This window comes from Babylonia areolata, chromosome 29 (genome assembly GCF_041734735.1).
Source record: "Babylonia areolata isolate BAREFJ2019XMU chromosome 29, ASM4173473v1, whole genome shotgun sequence".
NCBI lineage: Eukaryota > Metazoa > Mollusca > Gastropoda > Neogastropoda > Buccinidae > Babylonia > Babylonia areolata.
Window position 1 is genome coordinate 31,731,930 of NC_134904.1, and position 22,500 is coordinate 31,754,429.

Sequence of the window (22,500 nt, forward strand, 5' to 3'; positions counted from 1 at the left end):
ACTCGAGGAAACAACCGTCTGCGACAGGTCGTTACCCTGGGAAACCACCTTTGCCGGGTCATGGCCTTGTGAGATCGGAGCCTTTGATGTGTCGTATCCTTGGGAAACAGCAGCACCGGCAGGGTCGTGACCCTGAGAAACGGCAGGCTGGGACTGTTCGAAACCTGGTGGGGGGATGCCGGCCTTTGGCAGACTGTAGCCTTGACACACAACTGGCCTTTGGGGGTCTTGACCTTGGGCCATGATCCCATTCTGTGGGTCATATCCTGGGGGGACAGTTGCCCTCTGGCCGTCGTAACCTTGGGAAACAGGCACCCTCAGCGGGTCGTATGTCTGGGACACTGCCTGGTTGGCGGGAGCTTTGGGCGGCTCATAGCCATGAGAAACTGGCATTCTCTGTGGATCGTAGCCCTGAGGAGCCAACCCTCTAGCCGGGTCATAACCCTGAGAAGTGACCGTCTTTGGCGGGTCGTAGCCATGGGAAAGGATGACCCCTGACGGGTCATAACACTGAGAGTACAGTGCCTTGGCTGGGCCGTGACCTTGAGTACTGATTGCCATGGATGGGTTGTAGCCCAGGGATGACATGCTGGCTTTTGCTGGGTCGTAACCTGGAGGAACAACGGACATGGGGGGTTCATAAGCTTGGGACACAGGCTTTGGTGGTTCATAGCCCTGGGGCAGTGTCCCTCTGGGTGGATTATAGGCTTGGGACACGGCCGCTTTTACCGGCTCATACCCAGGGGGGATGACCGATTTGGGTGGTTCATACCCTGGTGGAATGACCGATTTGGGTGGTTCATAACCTGGCGGAATGACCGATTTGGGTGGTTCATACCCTGGTGGGATGACCGATTTGGGTGGTTCATAGCCTGGTGGAATGACTGACATGGGTAGTTCATAGCCTTGAGAAACAGCTTTGGATGGGTCCAGTTCTGGGCCTTGGGGAACGATTCCCCTGGGAGGATTGTACGCCTGGTGAGATGCAGGGTCATACCCGTGGGGGGCCACAGATTTGGGAGGGTCGTACCCTAGAGGCGCCGCCGCCTTGGGTGGTTCGTAGGCGGCTGCCCTAATAGGGTGGAAGCCTTGGGAAACGACAGCTTTGGGAGGCTCGTACACTTGGGAGGCCACAGATTTGGGCGGGTCGTAGGCTTCGGAGAGAATGGCGTCCGGCAGGTCGTCAATCACTTCCAATACGTTGGCATTCAGCTGGTCTTCCAGATCGGACGATACCTGCTCCTGAAATTGAGCAACTAGATTATGAAGAGCGCCACAGAGTCTGACAATACCTCTGAAAATGTGGTGTACCATAGTAAAAAAACAATAACAAAAAACACTGCACACATAAATTAAACAATCATTACAATACCTCTGAGAATGCGGCGTATTATTGCAAAAAAAGAAACAACTTCATAAATACACATTCATTAGAATACCTCTAAAAATGTAGTGCATCATTTAAAATAAACACAAAAAACCCAGTGAACACACAAACAATCATTACAATACCTCTCAAAAATAATGTGTATCGTTGCAAAAAATCACTGCATACATGAACAATCATATCGTTGCAAAAAAATCACTGCATACATAAACAATTATCTGAATAAAAACTATAAACCAAACCATATACCTCTTTAAATGAAGTGCATCACTGTAAAAACACTGCAATACATAAATCATTCTTTCAATAAAAATTACAAACCAAACCAAACCAATCATAAATCAATCGTTTTATGAATCCTTCAACTGAAATCAAATAACTTTAAGAACCAAAAAGCATGGATTTTGACTCACTTGTGTAAACAAAGTGAGTATGTTTTAACCCAGTGATCGGTTGTCTGTGTGTGTGTCTCTGTGTGTGTGTGTGTATCTGTGTGTCCGTGGTAAACTTTAACATTGACATTTTCTCTGCAAATACTTTGTCAGTTGACACCAAATTAGGCATAAAAATAGGAAAAATTCAGTTCTTTCCTGTCATCTTGTTTAAAACAATATTGCACCTCTGGGATGGGCACAAAAAAATAAATAATGAAGCCTAATTATATGCAAATTGCATTTACTGTTATATTTATATTTTCTATCTATGTATTCTCTAAACTTGGCACTTTGATCTGATATTCTGACCCAACAACAAGAGCAGTTATTATTATCATTTTTTGTTCAAACAGGAACTTCTTTTGCTAAGCATGGAAGTTTTATTTATTTTGCAAACGTTTTGGTGCAGATAGTAAAAAAGGGAAATTACTCTGTAATTAATGCTAAGGGGACTTAATTTGCTTTAAACTGATCTTTCTCATCTTAAACATAACATTTTGAAATTATACTCGATACATAAAAAGCTTGTGTGTTTTACTCTCAGTCACAAGTGAGTCTTGAAGGCCTTGCCTCTCTTGTTGTTGTTTTCTTTACAGTAATAAATAAAATCATACGGAACAGACTCGGTCTGTCAACGACCTAAACCAGTGCAGCAGTGGCCTGCCACACCCCCACCAGCACCACCCACCTGGCCTGTGGCTGTCATGGAGATGTTGGACACTGACGACGCCCCGGACAACTGACCGCTTGACCCTGGGCTCTGTACACACAACACAACACAGCGTACCTGTCTCTTGTCACATCCACACCTTTCAGTCACTCTAAATAGTAGTTGTAGTAGTAGTAGTAGTATTTTTATGTTGGTTTTTTTGTTTGTTTGTTTGTTTTGTTTTATTTTTGTACTTTTTTTTTGGGGGGGGGGGGGTTGTTATTTTGTACTTTTTTTGTTGTTGTTATTTTGTACTTTTTTTTCTTTTTTTTTTTAATCTTTATTTTACTTTTTGGTTGTTATTTTGTACTTTATTTATTTTATTTTATTTTATATTTTTTTGGTTGTTATTTTGTACTTTTTTTAAAATAATTTTTTGGTTGTTATTTTGTACTCTTTATATATATATATATATATATAAATTTTTGGTTGTTATTTTGTACTTTTTTTCTTTTTTTTAAAAATTTTTTCTCAAGGCCTGACTAAGCACGTTGGGTTACGCTGCTGGTCAGGCATCTGCTTGGCAGATGTGGTGTAGCGTATATGGACCTGACCGAACGCAGTGACGCCTCCTTGAGCTACTGACACTGATACTGATCAGTCACTCTAACACCTGTCGAGTGAATGCCAATCTCCCACGGCAACGCATGTGCAGCACACCTGCTGGTGCCTGAAGCCCCCCCTTCATGTGTATAACCACGTTAAAGATTCTGTAAACCATGTCAGTAATCGGTGGTTTATGGAAACAAGGACATACTCAGTATATTCCAAAAAATGGGAGTATGGCTGCCTATATGGTGGGGTTAAAAAAAACAAAGAAACTGCCAGACACATGTATATAAGGTCACATGCATGGTATTTGTATTTGTATTTCTTTTTATCACAACTGTGAAATTCGGGCTGCTCTCACCAGGGAGAGTGCGTCGCTACACTACAGCGCCACCCACTTTTTTTGTATTTTTTCCTGCATGCAGTTTTATTTGTTTTTCCTATCGATGTGGATTTTTCTACAGAATTTTGCCAGAAACAACCCTTTTGTTGCCGTGGGTTCTTTTACATGCGCTAAGTGCATGCTGCACACGGGACCTCGGTTTATCGTCTCATCCGAATGACTAGCGTCCAGACCACCACTCAAGGTCTAGTGGAGGGGGAGGAAATATCGGCGGCTGAACCGTGATTCGAACCAGCGCGCTCAGATTCTCTCGCTTCCTAGGCAGACGCGTTACCTCTAGGCGATCACTCCACATGCCTGTGTGTGTGTGTGTGAGACTGAAGCATGACTGATGACATAGGAAATGAACGATGAGCACCGTCAGCTGTCAGTTGGCATTACCCAGGAAGGCAGCCTGTTGTGTAAATGACCCGGTTTTTGTATTTAAAAAATAATAATAATAATTAAAAAAAAACACATTTAAGAGCTTGGTATCTGAATTTAAGTATCCATATCAACATCATTACATAAAAATAATTATTCACATTAAACTAGTTATCCCTCTGTACCTTTCCTGATCAAACTTGTCCACTGGTGTCACATATCCCAGCTTGTTGCCTTGTTCCGACGGGCGCAATAGCCGAGTGGTTCAAGCGTTGGACTGTCAATCTGAGGGTCCCGGGTTCGAATCACGGTGACGGCGCCTGGTGGGTAAAGGGTGGAGATTTTTACGATCTCCCAGGTCAACATATGTGCAGACCTGCTAGTGCCTGAACCCCCTTCGTGTGTATACGGCAAGCAGAAGATCAAATACGCACGTTAAAGATCCTGTAATCCATGTCAGCGTTCGGTGGGTTATGGAAGCAAGAACATACCCAGCATGCGCACCCCCGAAAACGGAGTATGGCTGCCTACATGGCGGGGTAAAAACGGTCATACACGTAAAAAGCCCACTTGTGTGCATGTGAGTGAACGCAGAAGAAGTTGCCTTGTTCCGATCTATACATCAGGGCTTCTGGTCAGTTTTTAAAAAAATCTTGTGGATCCCCAGGTCTCTTTTATCCTACCGTAAAGTTCGGTCTATTGAGTGCACTGGTATATAAGCCGCACCCGCTAAATTTTGGAAAAAATTGAACTTTATACATACATAAGCCGCACTGGCTTATAAGCCGCACTTATTTCTGGTACCAGAACACATACTGATACTACAGAAAAGCTGTCAATACTGTAGGTTATGAAATAAACACAAGTGGGAACAACACAAAGAAAAGCAAGCAAAAATACTGCTAGTGCCACAAAAAAATAATAAATAAACACAACGAAAATAAGATCCATAATTTAGGGATAGTCACATTTATTCAACGTCATCCTGCTGACTGAATCCACTGAAATCTTCGTCTTCAGTGTCCGAGTTGAGAACCAGCACAGCTTCCTCTGCCATCTTCAAACTGACTTCAGCCTCGCTTTCACTTCATGAACATGAAGGTGGAGGTCGCTGCTGGTTCGTCGCTTGCACTGTCGTCTGCTAGGTCGATCGCTTTCAATTTGAAGGCTGCATCATAGGCATAACGTCGCGTTTTCGGCATGATGAGGGTGTACGCTTGAGCAGAGTAGAACTGAATGCTGATCTGAAGGCTTTAACATGTGCAGATTTGATTTATAAAACATGGACAGAAATCATGATTTTGGTGAGTTGAAGGGCAGCTAAGAATAGACGAGAATGTGACACTCCCGGGATCGTTAAAATCCTCAAATAAGCTGCATCATTGTATAAGCCGCAGAGGTTGAAGCTGGAGTAAAAAGTCGCGGCTTACAGACCGAACTTTACGGGTAATTCTAGGAGGGGAGGGGGACTGGGAGGGATCCAGACTATCTTCAGCGGGTCACTCTAAAGCTACACGTTCCGATCAAAACCTGCACTGTTTCTTGCAGTTTTCAGTCTGCGGTTTCAATTTCTCAAGAAGGCGTCACTGCATTCAGACAAACCCATACACGCCACACCACATCTCCTAGGCAGATGCCTGACCAGCAGCATTACCCAACGCGCTTAGTCAGGCCTCTGGTGCATGCATATAAATTTGTGTACCTATCAGAGTGGATTTCTGTAACACAATTTTGCCAGAGGACAACACTCTCATTGCCGAGGGTTCCCTTTCAGTGCGCCAAGAGCGTGCTGCACACGGAACCTTGGTTTATCGTCTCATCCGAATGACTAGACGCTCACTTTGATTTTCCAGTCAAACTTGAGCGAAAGTATGTGAGAGTGGATTTCCAACTCAGAACCTCACCGACTCCTTTTTACATGTAGGCATTTTAAGTGAAAATTGCTGTTATCTCAGCCACTTAATCATGTGTGTGTCTGTGTGTGTGTGTGTTTGTGTGAGTGTTGGAGTGTAACAATTGTAGTATTGAGTATGTTACTTTGTGAGCTTTATACATTGTGTTTTCATAATATTAATGATTCTGTTTTATGTTTCTGCTACTTTTTTCACTTCTTTCACTTTAGGTACTGGACTGCGAAGTGCTTAGAGCTTGCTTATGCTTGTATTATAGCGCTATATAAAAATAAAATATTATTATAATTATTATTATTACTCTCTGGCAGATGAGCGTTTCAACCATTCTACCATCTTCCTCCTATACGTTCGTAGACACAATCATTCAAACTTCCAGGCCAAGAAGTGGTGGTGAAGGAAAAGGTCTCTGCCTTTGTAGCAGACTTCTTCTTCTTCTGCTTTCATGGGCTGCAACTCCCACGTACACTCGCATGTACATGAGTGGGCTTTTACGTGTATGACCGTTTTTACCCCACCATGTAGGCAGCCATGTCCGTTTTCGGGGGTGTGCATGCTGGGTATGTTTTTGTTTCCATAACCCACCGAACGAACGCTGACATGGATTACAGGATCTTTAACGTGCGTATTTAATCTTCTGCATGCGTTTACACACAAAGGGGGTTCAGGCACTAGCAGGTCTGCACATATGTTGGCCTGGGAGATCGTAAAAATCTCCACCCTTTACCCACCAGGCACCGTCACCGTGATTCGAACCCCGGACCCTCAGATTGAAAGTCCAATGCTTTAACCACTTGGCTATTGCGCCCGTCATTTGTAGCAGACAAACCCGGCGTCCCCCTGACCTGCGCCGTACTCACCGACTGTGCCAGCTGTCGGCTGGCGTCACGCATCTCGATCATGGATGTGGGTCGCGCCTGGGGTCGCATCTGGGGTCGCGCGTGCTCCGGTGTCTCCGAGTGCAGGGCCTGGCCGTTGTTGAGGCCGCTGGTCACGTGGTCCGCCATCATGCTGTCGCGGTGAATGCGCAGCGTCTGGTTCTCCATCATCAGGGACTCCATCTGCACCGTTCCCACACAGTGTGCTGTGTCGTGTCGTGTCGGGTCGGGTCGTGTTGTGCATGTGGTGTGTTGTGCTGTGTTGTGCTTTGTGTCGTGTTGTGTTGGGTTGGGTTGGGATGTGTGCTGTGTTGTGATGTGATGTTGTGTTGTGATGTGTTGGGTTGTGTGTTGGGTTCTGTTGTGATGTGTTGTGTGGTGTTGGCTTGTGTGCTGGGGTTGGGTGTGTTGGGTTGGGTTGTGTTGGGTTGGGTTGGGTTGGATTGGGTTGGGTTTTGTTGGGTTGTGTGTGTTGTGTTGGGGTGTGTTGTGTTGGGTTGGGTTGTGTGTTTGGGTGGGTTGGGTTGGGTTGGGTTGTGTGTTGTGTTGTGATGTGTTGTCTTGGGTTGTTCGGTTAGGTTGTGTTGTGTTGTGCTGTGATGTGTTGTGTTGTATTGGGTTGTGTGGTTGTGTTGTGTTGTGTTGTGTTGTGTTGTGTTGGGTTGGGTTGGGTTGGGTTGTGTTGGGTGTGTTGTGTTGGGTGTGTTGTGTTGTGTTGTGTGGTGGGTTGGATTTGGGTTGGGATGTGCTGTGCTGTGTTGTACTGGATAGTGTATACATTTTCCTATCAGAAAAGTATAGATTATTTTTGCTTTCTTTCAGCCGTTTGCATGCTATACCTATTTCTTTTTTTTTTTATAATGATTATTACCCTTCATGATCAAATTGGACCTGCAAAGCGGACAACACACACACACACACACACACACAGAAGAAAGAAAAAAAAAAAATCCCCAAAGACTGATGCAACAACAGGTCACCCTCACTCACCTTGTTCTGTTATTTGATTTTCCGACAGGTGTTTCACACAAACACACACAGACACAAGAAAAAAAAAATCATCTAATATCACTCATAGTGAAAAGACGCTAACCTAAAGAACGAACGAACACACACAAAGTAAAAAACCACAACAACAACAACAAAAAACAACCCCAAAAGGACTATTTCAACAACAGGTGTGACCCCCACCCACCTTGCTCTGCATGTCCGACAGGTGTTTCTCCAGGTCGGTGTTCACCTGCACCAGGTGCTGGATCCTGGCCTGGGACTCGGCCAGCGCCCGTCGGATGTGCAGGAACTCCTCCGCTGTCACGGGCCCCTCCACGTCCCCCACACACACGCCCTGTGCCGCACGCACAAACACACACACATACACACACACACACACACACACGCACACACATACATACAAACACACACACACACACACACACATACACACATACACAAACACACATACACACACACAAACACACACACACCCGCACACACATACACATGCACATACACACACACATACACACACACACACAAACACACACACATATACACACACACACAAACACACACACACACACACACACACACACACACACACACACACACACACACAAGTTCAAGTTTTAATTATCCTTTCACTATTATTGGAGTATGGAGGATTACTGCAAAATAATCTTTTCATGCCCAGAACAAACATTTCCAAATACACAACAATGTCGCACACACACACACACACACACACACACACACACACACACACACACACAGCCATCTAAAATCTCATTATGTGGATAGACGTAAAACTGAAGAAAACACACACACACACACACACACACACGCACACACACACACAAACGTCTAAAATCACATTATGTGGATAGATGTTAAACTGAAGAGAACACACACACACACACACACACACACACACACACACACACACACACACACAGCCATCTAAAAAAGTAAAATCATATTCTGTGGATAGACGTAAAACTTAAGAACACACACACACACACACACACACACACACACACACACACTCTAAAGGATGCACAGTGGTCAGTTAACTAAAGGATGCACCGTGGTCAGTTAGAACTAAATGATGCACTGTGATTAGTTAACTAAAGGATGCATCGTGGTCAGTTAGAACTAAAGGATGTACCATGGTCAGTTAACTAAAGGATGCACCATGGTCAGTTAACTAAAGGATGCACAGTGGTCAGTTAACTAAAGGATGTACCATGGTCAGTTAACTAAAGGATGTACCGTGGTCAGTTAACTAAAGGATGCACAGTGGTGAGTTAACTAAAGGATGCACAGTGGTCAGTTAACTAAAGGATGTACCGTGGTCAGTTAACTAAAGGATGCACCATGGTCAGTTAACTAAAGGATGCACAGTGGTCAGTTAACTAAAGGATGTACCGTGGTCAGTTAACTAAAGGATGCACCATGGTCAGTTAACTAAAGGATGCACAGTGGTTAGTTAACTAAAGGATGTACCGTGGTCAGTTAACTAAAGGATGTACCGTGGTCAGTTAACTAAAGGATGCACAGTGGTGAGTTAACTAAAGGATGCACAGTGGTCAGTTAACTAAAGGATGCACCATGGTCAGTTAACTAAAGGATCCACAGTGGTTAGTTAACTAAAGGATGTACCGTGGTCAGTTAACTAAAGGATGCACAGTGGTAAGAACTAAACGATGGACCGTGGTCAGTTAGAACTAAAGGATGCACCGTGGTCAGTTAGAACTAAAGGATGCACTGTGATTAGTTAACTAAAGGATGCACCGTGGTCAATTAGAACTAAAGGACGCATTTAGTTAACTAAAGGATGCACCGTGGTCAGTTAGAACTCAACGATGCACCATGGTCAGTTAGAACTAAACGATGCACTGTGATTAGTTAACTAAAGGATGTACCGTGGTCAGTTAACTAAAGGATGCACGGTGGTAAGAACTAAAGGGTGCACTGTGGTTAGTTAACTAAAGGATGCACAGTGGTAAGAACTAAAGGATGCACCGTGGTCAGTTAGAACTAAAGGATGCACCGTGGTCAGTTAGAACTAAAGGATGCACTGTGGTTAGTTAACTAAAGGATGCACCGTGGTCAGTTAGAACTAAAGGACGCATTTAGTTAACTAAAGGATGCACCATGTTCAGTTAGAACTAAACGATGCACCATGGTCAGTTAGAACTAAACGATGCACCATGGTCAGTTAGAAGTAAAGGATGCACTGTGATTAGTTAACTAAAGGATGCACTGTGGTTAGTTAACTAAAGGATGCACCGTGGTCAGTTAGAACTAAAGGATGCATTTAGTTAACTAAAGGATGCACAGTGGTAAGAACTAAACGATACACTGTGGTTAGTTAACTAAACGATGCACAGTGGTAAGAACTAAACGATGCACCATGGTCAGTTAGAACTAAAGGATGCACCGTGGTCAGTTAGAACTAAAGGATGCACCGTGGTCAGTTAGAACTAAAGGATGCACCGTGGTCAGTTAGAACTAAAGGATGCACCGTGGTCAGTTAGAACTAAAGGATGCACTGTGGTTAGTTAACTAAAGGATGCACTGTGGTTAGTTAACTAAACGATGCACAGTGGTAAGAACTAAACGATGCACCATGGTCAGTTAGAACTAAACGATGCACCGTGGTCAGTTAGAACTAAACGATGCACCGTGGTCAGTTAGAACTAAACGATGCACAGTGTTAAGGACTAAAGGATGCACTGTGGTTAGTTAATTAAAGGATGCACTGTGATTAGTTAACTAAAGTATGCACTGTGGTTAGTTAACTAAAGGATGCACCGTGGTCAATTAGAACTAAAGGATGAATTTAATTAACTAAAGGATGCACAGTGGTAAGAACTAAAGGATGCACCATGGTCAGTTAGAACTAAAGGATGCACCGTGGTCAGTTAGAACTAAACGATGCACCGTGGTCAGAACTAAACGATGCACCGTGGTCAGTTAGAACTAAAGGATGCACCGTGGTCAGTTAGAACTAAACGATGCACCGTGGTCAGTTAGAACTAAACGATGCACCGTGGTCAGTTAGAACTAAACGATGCACTGTGATTAGTTGACTAAAGGATGCACTGTGGTTAGTTAACTAAAGGATGCACAGTGGTCAGTTAGAACTAAAGGACGCAATTAGTTAACTAAAGGATGCACATTGGTAAGAACTAAGGGATGCACTGTAGTTAGTTAACTAAATGATGCACCGTGGTCAGTTAGAACTAAAGGATGCACTGTGGTCAGTTAACTAAAGGATGCACAGTGGTAAGAACTAAACGATGCACCATGGTCAGTTAGAACTAAAGGATGCACCGTGGTCAGTTAGAACTAAAGGATGCATTTAGTTAACTAAAGGAAGCACAGTGGTAAGAACTAAAGGATGCACTGTGGTAAGAACTAAAGGATGTACAGTGGTCAGTTAGATCAGTTAGTGGTCAGTCAGACCAGAACCAGGAGCAGCCGTGAGACAGAGAAGGCCGCCTTCAAGCTCACCTCAGCGAAGGAAATAACAGAGGTGGGTGTGTTGGGACGTTCAGCTGACAGCATGGCCTAACCAATCACAAGCGCCGTAATCAGGTCATGGCAATGCCAAAACGAAACAATTACATTCCTCATCTTCACTTTTATATGTCCTTCAATGTTTCATTCCAGACACACACATACACACACGCACACACAGAGACACACATACACACAATACACACACACACACAATAAACACCTACACCCACACACACATCGTTATACAAAACACACACACACACACTCACCCCCCTCTCACACATTCACAATTAGATTCAAACCCAACCCCACACCACCATCCCTACCACCATCTCCACCACCACCCCCTGTCACCTCCGCTCACCACACCCCCTCTATCACCCCCAACAAACTGCGAGGAACAGCAGTTGGTCAACACTGACTTCAGCAACCAGGATTTCTTTCAGGTCTATCTGAACACCTCGGATGTTCTGGGAGTTGATGCTGCTGTAGTTCACACACACACACACACACGCACCCGCTCCCCACCCCCCACACACACACACACACCTCTTCTCCCCACGCCACCCACACACACACATCCCCCCCCCACACACACACACACACCACACCTCCTCCACCCCCACAACAACCCTGCAAAGAGGAACAGCAGCCGGTGAGCACTGACCTCGGTGAACGCCTCGGATGTTCTGGGAGTTGATGCTGCTGTAGTTCACACACACACACACACACCCGCTCCCCCCACACCACACCATGCCACCCCCCCCCCCCCCCCAACACACACACACACCACACCATAACCCACACACACACACACACCACACCTCCTCCACCCCCACAACAACCCTGCAAGGAGGAACAGCAGCCGGTGAGCACTGACCTCGGTGACCAGGTCTTCCTTCAGCTCTATCTGCATGCTGCGGATGCTCTGGGAGTCGATGCTGCTGTAGTTCACACACACACACACACACCCCCGCTCCCCCCACACCACACCATGCCACCCCCACCCCCCCCCCACACACACACACCCTCCCCCCACACCACACCATACCACCCCCCACACCCACCCCCCACACCACACCATACCCCCCCAACCAATCCCCCACACACACCACACCATAACCCCCCCCACACACCCCCTCCCCACACACCACACCATAACCACCCCCACACCCCCTCACCCCCCCCACACACACACACACCCTCCCCCCACGCACACATCCCCACCCCCCCATACACACACACCACAATGCTCTGGAGTTGATGCTGCTGTAGTTCACACACACACACACACACGCTCCCCCCACACCACACCATACCACCCCCCCCACACACACACACACACACACCACACCTCCTCCACCCCCACAACAACGCTGCAAGGAGGAACAGCAGCCGGTGACCACTGACCTCGGTGAACGCCTCGGATGTTCTAGGAGTTGATGCTGCTGTAGTTCACACACACACACACACACACACACCCGCTCCCCCCACACCACACCATGCCACCCCCCCCCCCCCCCAACACACACACACACACCACACCATAACCCACACACACACACACACCACACCTCCTCCACCCCCACAACAACCCTGCAAGGAGGAACAGCAGCCGGTGAGCACTGACCTCGGTGACCAGGTCTTCCTTCAGCTCTATCTGCATGCTGCGGATGCTCTGGGAGTCGATGCTGCTGTAGTCTTCGTCCGACGCCACACTGTCATACAGAGGCTCCTCGTCGCTCAGCGCGCTGATCGTCTTCGACTGGGGGCGCTTCAGCAGCTTGAGGCCGCCGAACTTGTCTGAAGTAAGAGAGGGCAACGACTTCATAGGTAAGTTCAGTTTCAGTTTCAGTAGCTCAAGGAGGCGTCACTGCGTTCGGACAAATCCGTATACGCTACACCACATCTGCCAAGCAGATGCCTGACCAGCAGCGTAACCCAACGCGCTTAGTCAGACCTTGAGAAAAAAAAAAGGTGAATAAATTATAGATAAGCTTATATAAATAAATAAATAATAATTATGATATAAAAAAAAGGTAGTAGTAATGAAAATAATAATAAAATAATAATAATAATAATAATAATAAATAAATAAATAAATAAGACAACAATGATGATAAATAAGCAAATAAATGTAAAACATGAAGACACACATTCACACATACACCCACACATGCATAACAGATATGCACCAAACACGCAGTTTCACAGATATGAAAGCACAGTCAAAGGTCATCAAAATATGAAATAACAATGCTTAGTCGTTTTCATTAAAATGACTTGGGATGTTTTACTAGCTTGAGGCCGCCGAACTTGTCTGAAGTAAGAGAGGGCAACGACTTCACAGGTAATCAAAATATCAAGTAAAAACAGGTCATCAAAATATGAAATAACAATGCTTAGTCGTTTTCATTAAAATGACTTGGGATGTTTTACTAGCTTGAGGCCGCCGAACTTGTCCAAAGCAGAGAGGATAATGTATGATCGTCAGTCGTGTCCAACTATGACCATCAGAACAGCAGAGGAGGCAATGCTGTCCTGATTATCTGAGCTACAATTCGATTATTGTGGAGAATGCCTTGCCCAAGTTACATCCCCACTCTCTCAGCCAAGGGTTTGGTTGGTGCTGGGATAGTTCCCAAAGGCCAACTGGTCCCCAAGGCTGCAGAACTAAGAGCCAGTGCAATCTTGCCTCCTAATTTCAGAGTCATAGTCCTTCGCAAAAACTAAGCTGTAAATGACTTCCCACTGCATGGAGAAACCACTGATCATACAGCTCTCACTTTGCTGTTGGCCCAACTAATGACTTCACGGGTAACAGTTATATTAATAGTGATGATGATGATAATAATAACAATAATAATAATATTAACCCTTTCAGTGCCATTGTGACATCGCCGCTGACATCATCAAAAGAAGGGAAATCACTCTGGAAGGCTGAGAGTTCGCGCATTTGATGTGGAGTGGTCTATCTCCAGACCATTTTCTGGATATTGATTCAGGACTTGAAACCTCACTTTCTACGGGGATTTTTTTTTTCCTTCCCTGACACTGAAGGGGTAAATTATAACAACAACAAATCATTTCACATAGGCGACTGGGGGTTTCAAAAATCAAGACTGAGGCTACTGAACTTGTCTGAGGAACAGAGAATAATGACTTCACCGTAAAAGTAGTAATGATAATAATAAATAATAAATCATGTTCATAAAGACGACTGAGGGCATTTCAGCAGTTTGAGTCCACTGAGCTTGTCTGAGCTACAAAGGATAACGACTTCACCAAGTAACAGTAATAACAATAATGACAGTGATAACAGAACAGAACAGAACAGAATGTTTTTAATAACCAAGTGTACTGGGGTCACAAGGAATATTGGGCAGGACAGGTACAAACATAAATCGGAAATCATAGTTTTTCTAACACAAATACAGTAAGATTTTTGACACATACGCACGCACATAAAAGTGCTTGTACGTGCATACACTCACATACACTCATGCATGCACACGCACACATACACACACAGAGCATATCAACACATGTGGTCACTTGCATATGCTACCCATTACACATACATATCCTTGGGGCCGATGACTAGGTCAACAATTGAATCGATGCTTCCCCAACCAAAGTCAAGAGCACAAATGCACACGCACTGACGCCGGCTTCACCATTCTCACCGGGTTCTTTAGGTGTCTGTATGATCCCAGTTTGGCGAAGTCGAGCGTCGTTCAAAATGTCCATGACCAAGGTAGCAAACTCACGGGCGTTAAAACGTGCCAGCTTCTGCCGTCCCTGCACGCATAAAAGGTCACATTAGTCAAAGGTCCCACAGCCTTTATGGCCATCAGGGCAGTGGACTGATAATACTCATTGTGTTTGGGGTTTGGCGTAGGAAGGCGATGCCCAGCCCTGTCCTTGTGCATGTGTTAACCTTTTGCAGTATCTGGATGGTTAAAGCGTTGGACTTTCAACCTGAGGGTTCCGGGTTCGAATCTCGGTAACGGCGCCTGGTGGGTAAAGGGTGGAGATTTTTCCAATCTCCCAGGTCAACATATGTGCAGACCTGCTAGTGCCTGAACCCCCTTCATGTGTATACACATGCAGAAGATCAAATATGCACGTTAAAGATCCTGTAATCCATGTCAGCGTTCGGTGGGTTATGGAAACAAGAACATGTCAGGCACACCCCTGAAAACGGAGTATGGCTGCCTACATGGCTGGGTAAATAAACAAAAAGGTCACACACATAAAGTGTTAAATGTTACATGTTTGTATTAGTGTGTATGTGTGCGTGCCTGAAATCTGATTGAATGACACTGGAAACGAATGATGAGCGCCCAATGGCAGCCGTCAGTCGGCTCTACCCAGGTAGGCAGCCTGCTGTGTAAATGACCCCGTGTGTGTAAAGCACTTAGAGCTTGGTCTCCGACTGAGGATAGGCGCTATGTAAGTATCCATATCAATCAATCAATCCCAAGTGAAATCAGATACCCCATTCACACCTGGGTGGAGTGAGGAAAATCGGAGCTATGGGACTTTCCCCACGGACACTGCACCATACCGAAACCGGAGCCTCAAACCCTGACCACTGGCAAACAGTGGTTCAGAATTCCAACGCCTAACTAAAATTCTGTCATACTGCCTCCGTGCGCATTTATCAACATGAATCGCACTCCACACCCACCACCCTTATGGCTGGGTAATAGAATAATAATTCCCCTCCAGATATTCTCCATACCCAGTCCACCCACCTTTTAACTGGTGCAATACTTTCCCCATACATGTCATTATATACTCCGCATGCTCTTTCCTTAATACTTTCTGCACATGCTATCTTACGCTCAATGACCACTGTCTTTCATATATGGCACAATGCTTACATTGTATACTCCATGTAATAAAATAATAATAATAATTATCAAAGTCTTTATTTTGTCCAGCTCAGATGTGTGTGCATGAAACTGGAAGCCAGTGGAGAGATTGCAAGATACGAGTGATGAACTACGATCTTTTCTTTCTGAGGAACAGTCAGATGATCTTGTACTTTATTCTGTGAGAGACAGGGAACCAATGGAGAGACTGCAAGAGAGAAATTATGTACTCAGATCTTTTCTTTCTGAGAATGACTTGGGTGATGTTGTATTCTATTCTGTTTGAGACATGGAGTCAATGGAGAGATTGCTCTTCTTTTTTTTTCTTCTGAGAACAAGTCGGGTCATCTTGTACTTTATTCTGTATGAGACAGAGTGCTGTGTTCAGATCTTTTCTTTCTGAGGATGAGTCGGGTGATCTTGTACTTTATTCTATGTGAGACAGGGAGCCAATGGAGAGATTATAAGAGAGGATTCAGATCTTTTCTTTCCAAGGAAGAGCTGGGTGATCTTGTACTTTATTCTGTTAAAGACAGGGAGCCAATGGAGCGATTGCAAGACAGGAGTGATGTACTAAGATCTGATCTTTCTGAGGACGAGTTTGGTGATCTTGTGAGACATCTTGTGGGACATCTTGTGAGACATCTTGTGGGTGATTCTGTGCGAGACAGGGAGCCAACAGAGAGACTGCAAGAGAGGAGTGATGTGCTCAGATCTCTTCTTTTCTCTTGGTGTGTGTGTGTGTGCGTGTGTGTGTTACTCGCTTCCGTTCCGTACAGATGTGAGCGATGTTGTGTCTCTCAGTTTGACGCTGTGTTATACTCGTACATTATACATGTATTACGTATTCAGTATAACTACATTTATATGCGTACATGTTTGTGTGTCTCTTAGAACAACGGCAGATGTGTAAGTCGGCCAAAGTGCTAATATCTTCACCGTTGGAAAATAAAGATTCATTCATTCATTCATTCTTTCTGAGGACAAGTCAGGTGGGTGGGGCGCCCCAGACCTGGTTACGGGTGGTGGACAGCTCAGGGTTGACAGGCAGGTGGGGCACGGTCAGCCGCTCGCTGACAATGGACGTGTGGTCGTGGGTGGACAGCCAGACTGCACAGTGACAACAGGGAGTGTCAGTCACACGTCCACACAGACTGACAGGCAGCAGAGCAAGCCAGGGAGAACGAACGAACGAACGAACGAACGAACGAATCTTTTTAATGAGGGAAGTGGAATAAGCATGCATATGCTTTTTTACATCCAGCCCTCAGGGCAAAAAGAAATGAAATCAAAATGTTCACAAGATAACAAAAGGTTATAGAAAAACATACATGAAATTCAACTACACTCAATTGCACAGTAGCATTTACAAGTACATAATCATGATAACTGCATTAATGACAATAATGTATATGAATATGGAAATGAGAGAGATAGAGTGAGTGAGTGAGAGAGAGATAGAGGATGAATGAATGAAGGAAGGAAGGAAGGAATAAATGAATGATAAATGAATGAATGAATGAATGGATCTTATTTCCGATAGCATTTGAGTAAGCAAACAATTGCTTTCTCCAGCCCTCGAAAGGGAAAAATGTCTAAAGAAAAGGTATGAAGAAGACCCCAAAAAATGAGTAAATGAGAGTAAAGGAGAGAGAAATGTAGGAGGAGAAAAAAAAAAGGGGGGGGGGTGGAGGGGAGGGGGGGATACAGCATTTGCCCAATTATCAAATCCAGGAAAAGACAAATAATATCATTGCTTTCTAGAAAAGGAAAGAAAATACAGGTGAATGGATCAGCAAGGCAGAGAAGAAAAAAAAAAGAAAGAAAGAAAGCAAGAGAATACAGAAAGAAAAGGGGAAAAAAAGCCAGAAACAAACCAAGCCATAAAAAAGAAAAAATTTCTAGCACAAAATTTCTAGAAGGTGGGGGATATAATTTATACTATAAAAAAAAAAAAAAAGCCCCTGGCACCCCCATAGGTAGGGGGGGGTGGCAAAGGTTTACCGACACACATACAGACGTCTTAGAGGTACCCCAAACATTTACATATGCAGCAAAAAATCTTGTGTGAAAACAAAAACAAAAAACAATAACACTAACAGACATCAAAACAACAAAAGTCTGGGAACATGAAACAATTAATTCCAATGTACCTTTTCTTTACCCGTGTGCTAGCTGAATCGTTAGCGTAAGCAGCACTGACTTGAAGTTGTGTACCTTGTGAATGGAGAGAGTTACCACTCTGTACTATTCGTTAATCATTTCATCTCCATGTCTAATTGTTTGTTCATTTCCAGTTGAAAAACCACCGAGGCAACCATGTGTTTGTTCTGTATTGTCCGTGTATTCTGTGTGGCTTGTTCAGGATTAAAGAGGCTATGCCAGTCTTGAATAAAACAATATATGGCACGAAAACTACTCACTGGAATCGTTCTCCCTTCTGTCCACCTCATCGTACACGTCCATGGCCAGTTCTTCAAACAGGTGGTTGGGGAGCTGCAGCATACAGTGCTACTCTGTCAACACTGCCAGTGTTTCCACTGTCCTCTTGCCTTGTCCCACTCCCAATTACTTCTCTGTCAATCTTGTCACACACCCCACCCCCCACCTCCCACCCACCCCCCTCCAATCACTCCTTCACCTTCTTCTTCTTCTGTGTTCACTCGTATGCACACTAGTGGGCTTTTACGTGTATGACCGTTTTTACCCCGCCATGTAGGCAGCCATACTCCGTTTTCGGGGGTGTGCATGCTGGGTATGTTCTTGTTTCCATAACCCACCGAACGCCGACATGGATTACAGGATCTTTAACGTGCGTATTTCATCTTCTGCTTGCATATACACACGAAGGGGGTTCAGGCACTAGCAGGTCTGCACATATGTTGACCTGGGAGATCGTAAAAATCTCCACCCTTTATCCACCAGGTGCCGTCACTGTGATTCGAACCCGGGACCCTCAGACTGACAGTCCAACGCTTTAACCACTCGGCTATCACCAACACTGCTAGCCTTTCCACTTTCCTCTTTGGGGTTTGCCGTAGGAAGGCGATGCCCAGACCTCTCCTTCTACATGTGTTAACCTTCGCAACAGCTGAATGGTTAAAGCGTTGGGCTTTCAATCTGAGGGTTCCGGGTTCGAATCTCGGTGACGGCGCCTGGTGGGTAAAGGGTGGAGATTTTTCCGATCTCCCAGGTCAACATATTATGTGCAGACCTGGCAGTGCCTGAACCCCCTTCGTGTCACTCCCAATCCATCTTTCAGTATCTGTAACTGTGTGCAGGTGCTAACATGCGTGCTGTGCGCGTGCGCGTGTGTGTGTGTGTGTGTGTCTGTGTGTGTTCATGCATGAACACGTGTGGGTGTGTACAAGTGTGTTCACACACATTTGTGCATGTACATGACTGTGTTTTACAGTCTATGACATCAAACTGCCATGTGGGGGGTTTTGTGTGTGTTTTTTTTTAAAACAACTGAGCAGTCAGACAATTCTATCCACAAAATACAAAAACCCACTTTCTAAAACAGAGTTCGTAGTCACTCACATCTGTTCAGCTCTTTACTAAGCTTGCTCTCACACAAACACAAAGTAAGTCCAAAGAACATTCCCATCCTCAAGTCAGTCATTCGGATGAGACGACAAACCAAGGTCCTGTGCGCAGGACGCACTTTATGCATGTTAGAGAACCCAAGGCAACAAAAAGGGTGTCTCTGGCAGAATTCTGCAGAAAAATCCACTTTGATAGTAAAATACACCCAAAGAATCCACTTTCATAGTAAAACAAACTTGCAGAATCCACTAACACACCTGCAGAATCCACTTGATAGTAAACTAGATACACTTACAGAATCCACTTTCATAGTAAACCAAACACACTTGCAGAATCTACTTTGACAGTAAACCAGATACACTTACAGAACCCACTTTCATAGTAAACCAAATACATTTGCAAAATCTACTTTGATAATAAAATAGATACACTTGCAGAATCCACTTAGATAATAAAACAAATACACTTGCAAAATCCACTTAGACAGTAAACCAAATACACTTGCAGAATCCACTTTGATAATAAAACAAATACGCTTGCAAAATCCACTTTGACAGTAAACCAAATTCACTTGCAAAATCTACTTTGATAGTAAACCAAATACACTTGCAAAATCCACTTTGAAAGTAAACCAAATTCACTTGCAAAATCTACTTTAATAGTAAACCAAATCCACTTGCAAAATCCACTGTGATAGTAAAACGAATACACTTACAGAATCTACTTTCGTAGTAAACCAGATACACTTACAGACTCTACTTTCATAGTAAACCAGATACACTTACAGAATCTACTTTAATAGTAAACCAGATACACTTACAGAATCTACTTTGACAGTATACCAAATACACTTGCAGAATCCACTTTGATAATAAAACAAACACACATGCAGAATCTACTTTCATAGTAAACCAAATACACTTACAGAATCTACTTTCATAGTAAACCAGAAACACTTACAGAATCTATTTTGATAGTAAACCAGATACACTTACAGAATCCACTTTCACAGTAAATCAGATACACTTACAGAATCTACTTTGATAGTAAACCAAATACTCTTGCAGAATCCACTTTGATTATAAAACAAACACACTTGCAGAATCTACTTTCATAGTAAACCAGGTACACTTGCAGAATCTACTTTCATAGTAAACCAGATACACTTACAGAATCTACTTTCATAGTAAACCAAATACACTTGCAGAATGCACTTTGATAATAAAACAAATACACCTGCAGAATCTACTCTGATAGTAAAACGAATACACTTGCAGAACCAACTTTGATAATAAAACAAATACTCTTGCAGAATGCACTTCGATAATAAACCAAATACACTTGTAGAATCTACTGTGATAGTAAAACAAATTCACTTGCAGAACCCATTTTGACAGTAAAACGAATACACTTGCAGAATGCACTTTGATAATAAACCAAATACACTTGCAGAATCCACTTTGACAATAAAACAAATACACTTGCAGAATCCACTCTGTAAAACAAATACACTTGCAGAATCCACTCTGATTGTAAAACAAATACAGAATCCACTCTGTAAAACAAATACACTTGCAGAATCCACTTTGACTGTAAACCAAATACACTTGCAGAATCCACTTTGACAGTAAAACAAATACACTTGCAGAATGCACTTTGATAATAAACCAAATACACTTGCAGAATCCACTTTGACAATAAAACAAATACACTTACAGAATCCACTTTGATTGTAAACCAAATACACTTGCAGAATCCACTCTGATTGTAAACCAAATACACTTGCAGAATCCACTCTGTAAAACAAATACACTTGCAGAATCCACTTTGATAGTAACCCAAATACACTTGCAGAATCCACTTTGACAGTAACCCAAATACACTTGCAAAATCCATAAAGCAAATAAGCTTGCACACATGAAAAAAATAAAGGGGTGGGGGGGGGGCATGGGGGCGGGGCACTGCACTGCTGCAGCGCGCTCTCTACAAGAAAGGGCGGCCCCTGATTTAAACACGCTATGGAACCTGTGGTGACGAAAAGTGATACAACACACAACACAACACAAGACAAAACGATACACAGTGTATCAGGTACACATGATCAAATACTGCTCTTACACATTAGTCACTGTCAGAACACACACACACAGAGGACCCTCTTGGTCCAATGTGTCACAGGAAGCTTACTCACATCCTGCAGCTTTTTCTTGGCTTGTTTCGCAAGGTCCGACAAGTCTGCTGTGCTGGAAAAAAAAAAAAAAAAAGAAAAGAAAAAAAGATGAATAAATAAATACACACACACACAGAGAAAGTTTCAGTTTCAGTAGCTCAAGGAGGTGTCATTGCGTTCGGACAAATCCATATACGCTACACCACATCTGCCAAGCAGATGCCTGATCAGCAGCGTAACCCAACGCGCTTAGTCAGGCCTTGAGGAAAAAAAAAAAAGGTGAATAAATAATAGATAAGCGTCCATAAATAAGTAAATAAATAAATAAATAATTACAATATAAAAAAAGGTATTATTATTATTATTTCTACACAGAAAAAACACAGGTGTAGTGTTTTGAACTCACACTGAGACATAAAATCTGAACTCACACTGAGACATAAAATCTGAACTCACAAGATCAAATCTCACACGTACCAAGCATTTCCCTCCCTTCCTAGTACTGGACCTTCAGTGGCGATCTGGACGCTAGTCATTCAAACAAGACGATAAACTGAGGTCCCATCTGTAGCATGCACTTAGCGCATGTTAAAGAACCTAGGTTAACAAAAAGGTTGTCCCTGGAAACAAATTCTGCAAAAAAAAAAAAAAAAAAAAAAATCTACTTTGACAGGAAAACACATACACTTGCATGCAGGAAAAAACAAGCGAGGGGAAAAAAAAGTGGTGCTGTTACTCTTCAGA

At 43.8% G+C, this 22,500-nt stretch overlaps 1 protein-coding gene across 1 annotated transcript in view; it reads right to left on the minus strand.

Moving 5' to 3' along the window:
• Positions 1-22,500, minus strand: part of LOC143274645 (uncharacterized) — a 49,037-nt gene that overhangs the window by 5,068 nt on the left and 21,469 nt on the right. The window contains exons 9-18 of the mRNA XM_076578519.1: positions 21,778-21,829; positions 18,461-18,533; positions 17,050-17,147; positions 14,844-14,958; positions 12,784-12,960; positions 11,149-11,192; positions 7,829-7,978; positions 6,616-6,816; positions 2,510-2,581; positions 1-1,242 (exon numbers count right to left, since the gene is read on the minus strand). The exon at positions 1-1,242 is cut by the window's left edge and continues 566 nt beyond it. Coding sequence (XP_076434634.1) covers positions 1-1,242; positions 2,510-2,581; positions 6,616-6,816; positions 7,829-7,978; positions 11,149-11,192; positions 12,784-12,960; positions 14,844-14,958; positions 17,050-17,147; positions 18,461-18,533; positions 21,778-21,829 — 2,224 coding nt within the window. The remainder of the gene's footprint in view (positions 1,243-2,509; positions 2,582-6,615; positions 6,817-7,828; positions 7,979-11,148; positions 11,193-12,783; positions 12,961-14,843; positions 14,959-17,049; positions 17,148-18,460; positions 18,534-21,777; positions 21,830-22,500) is intronic.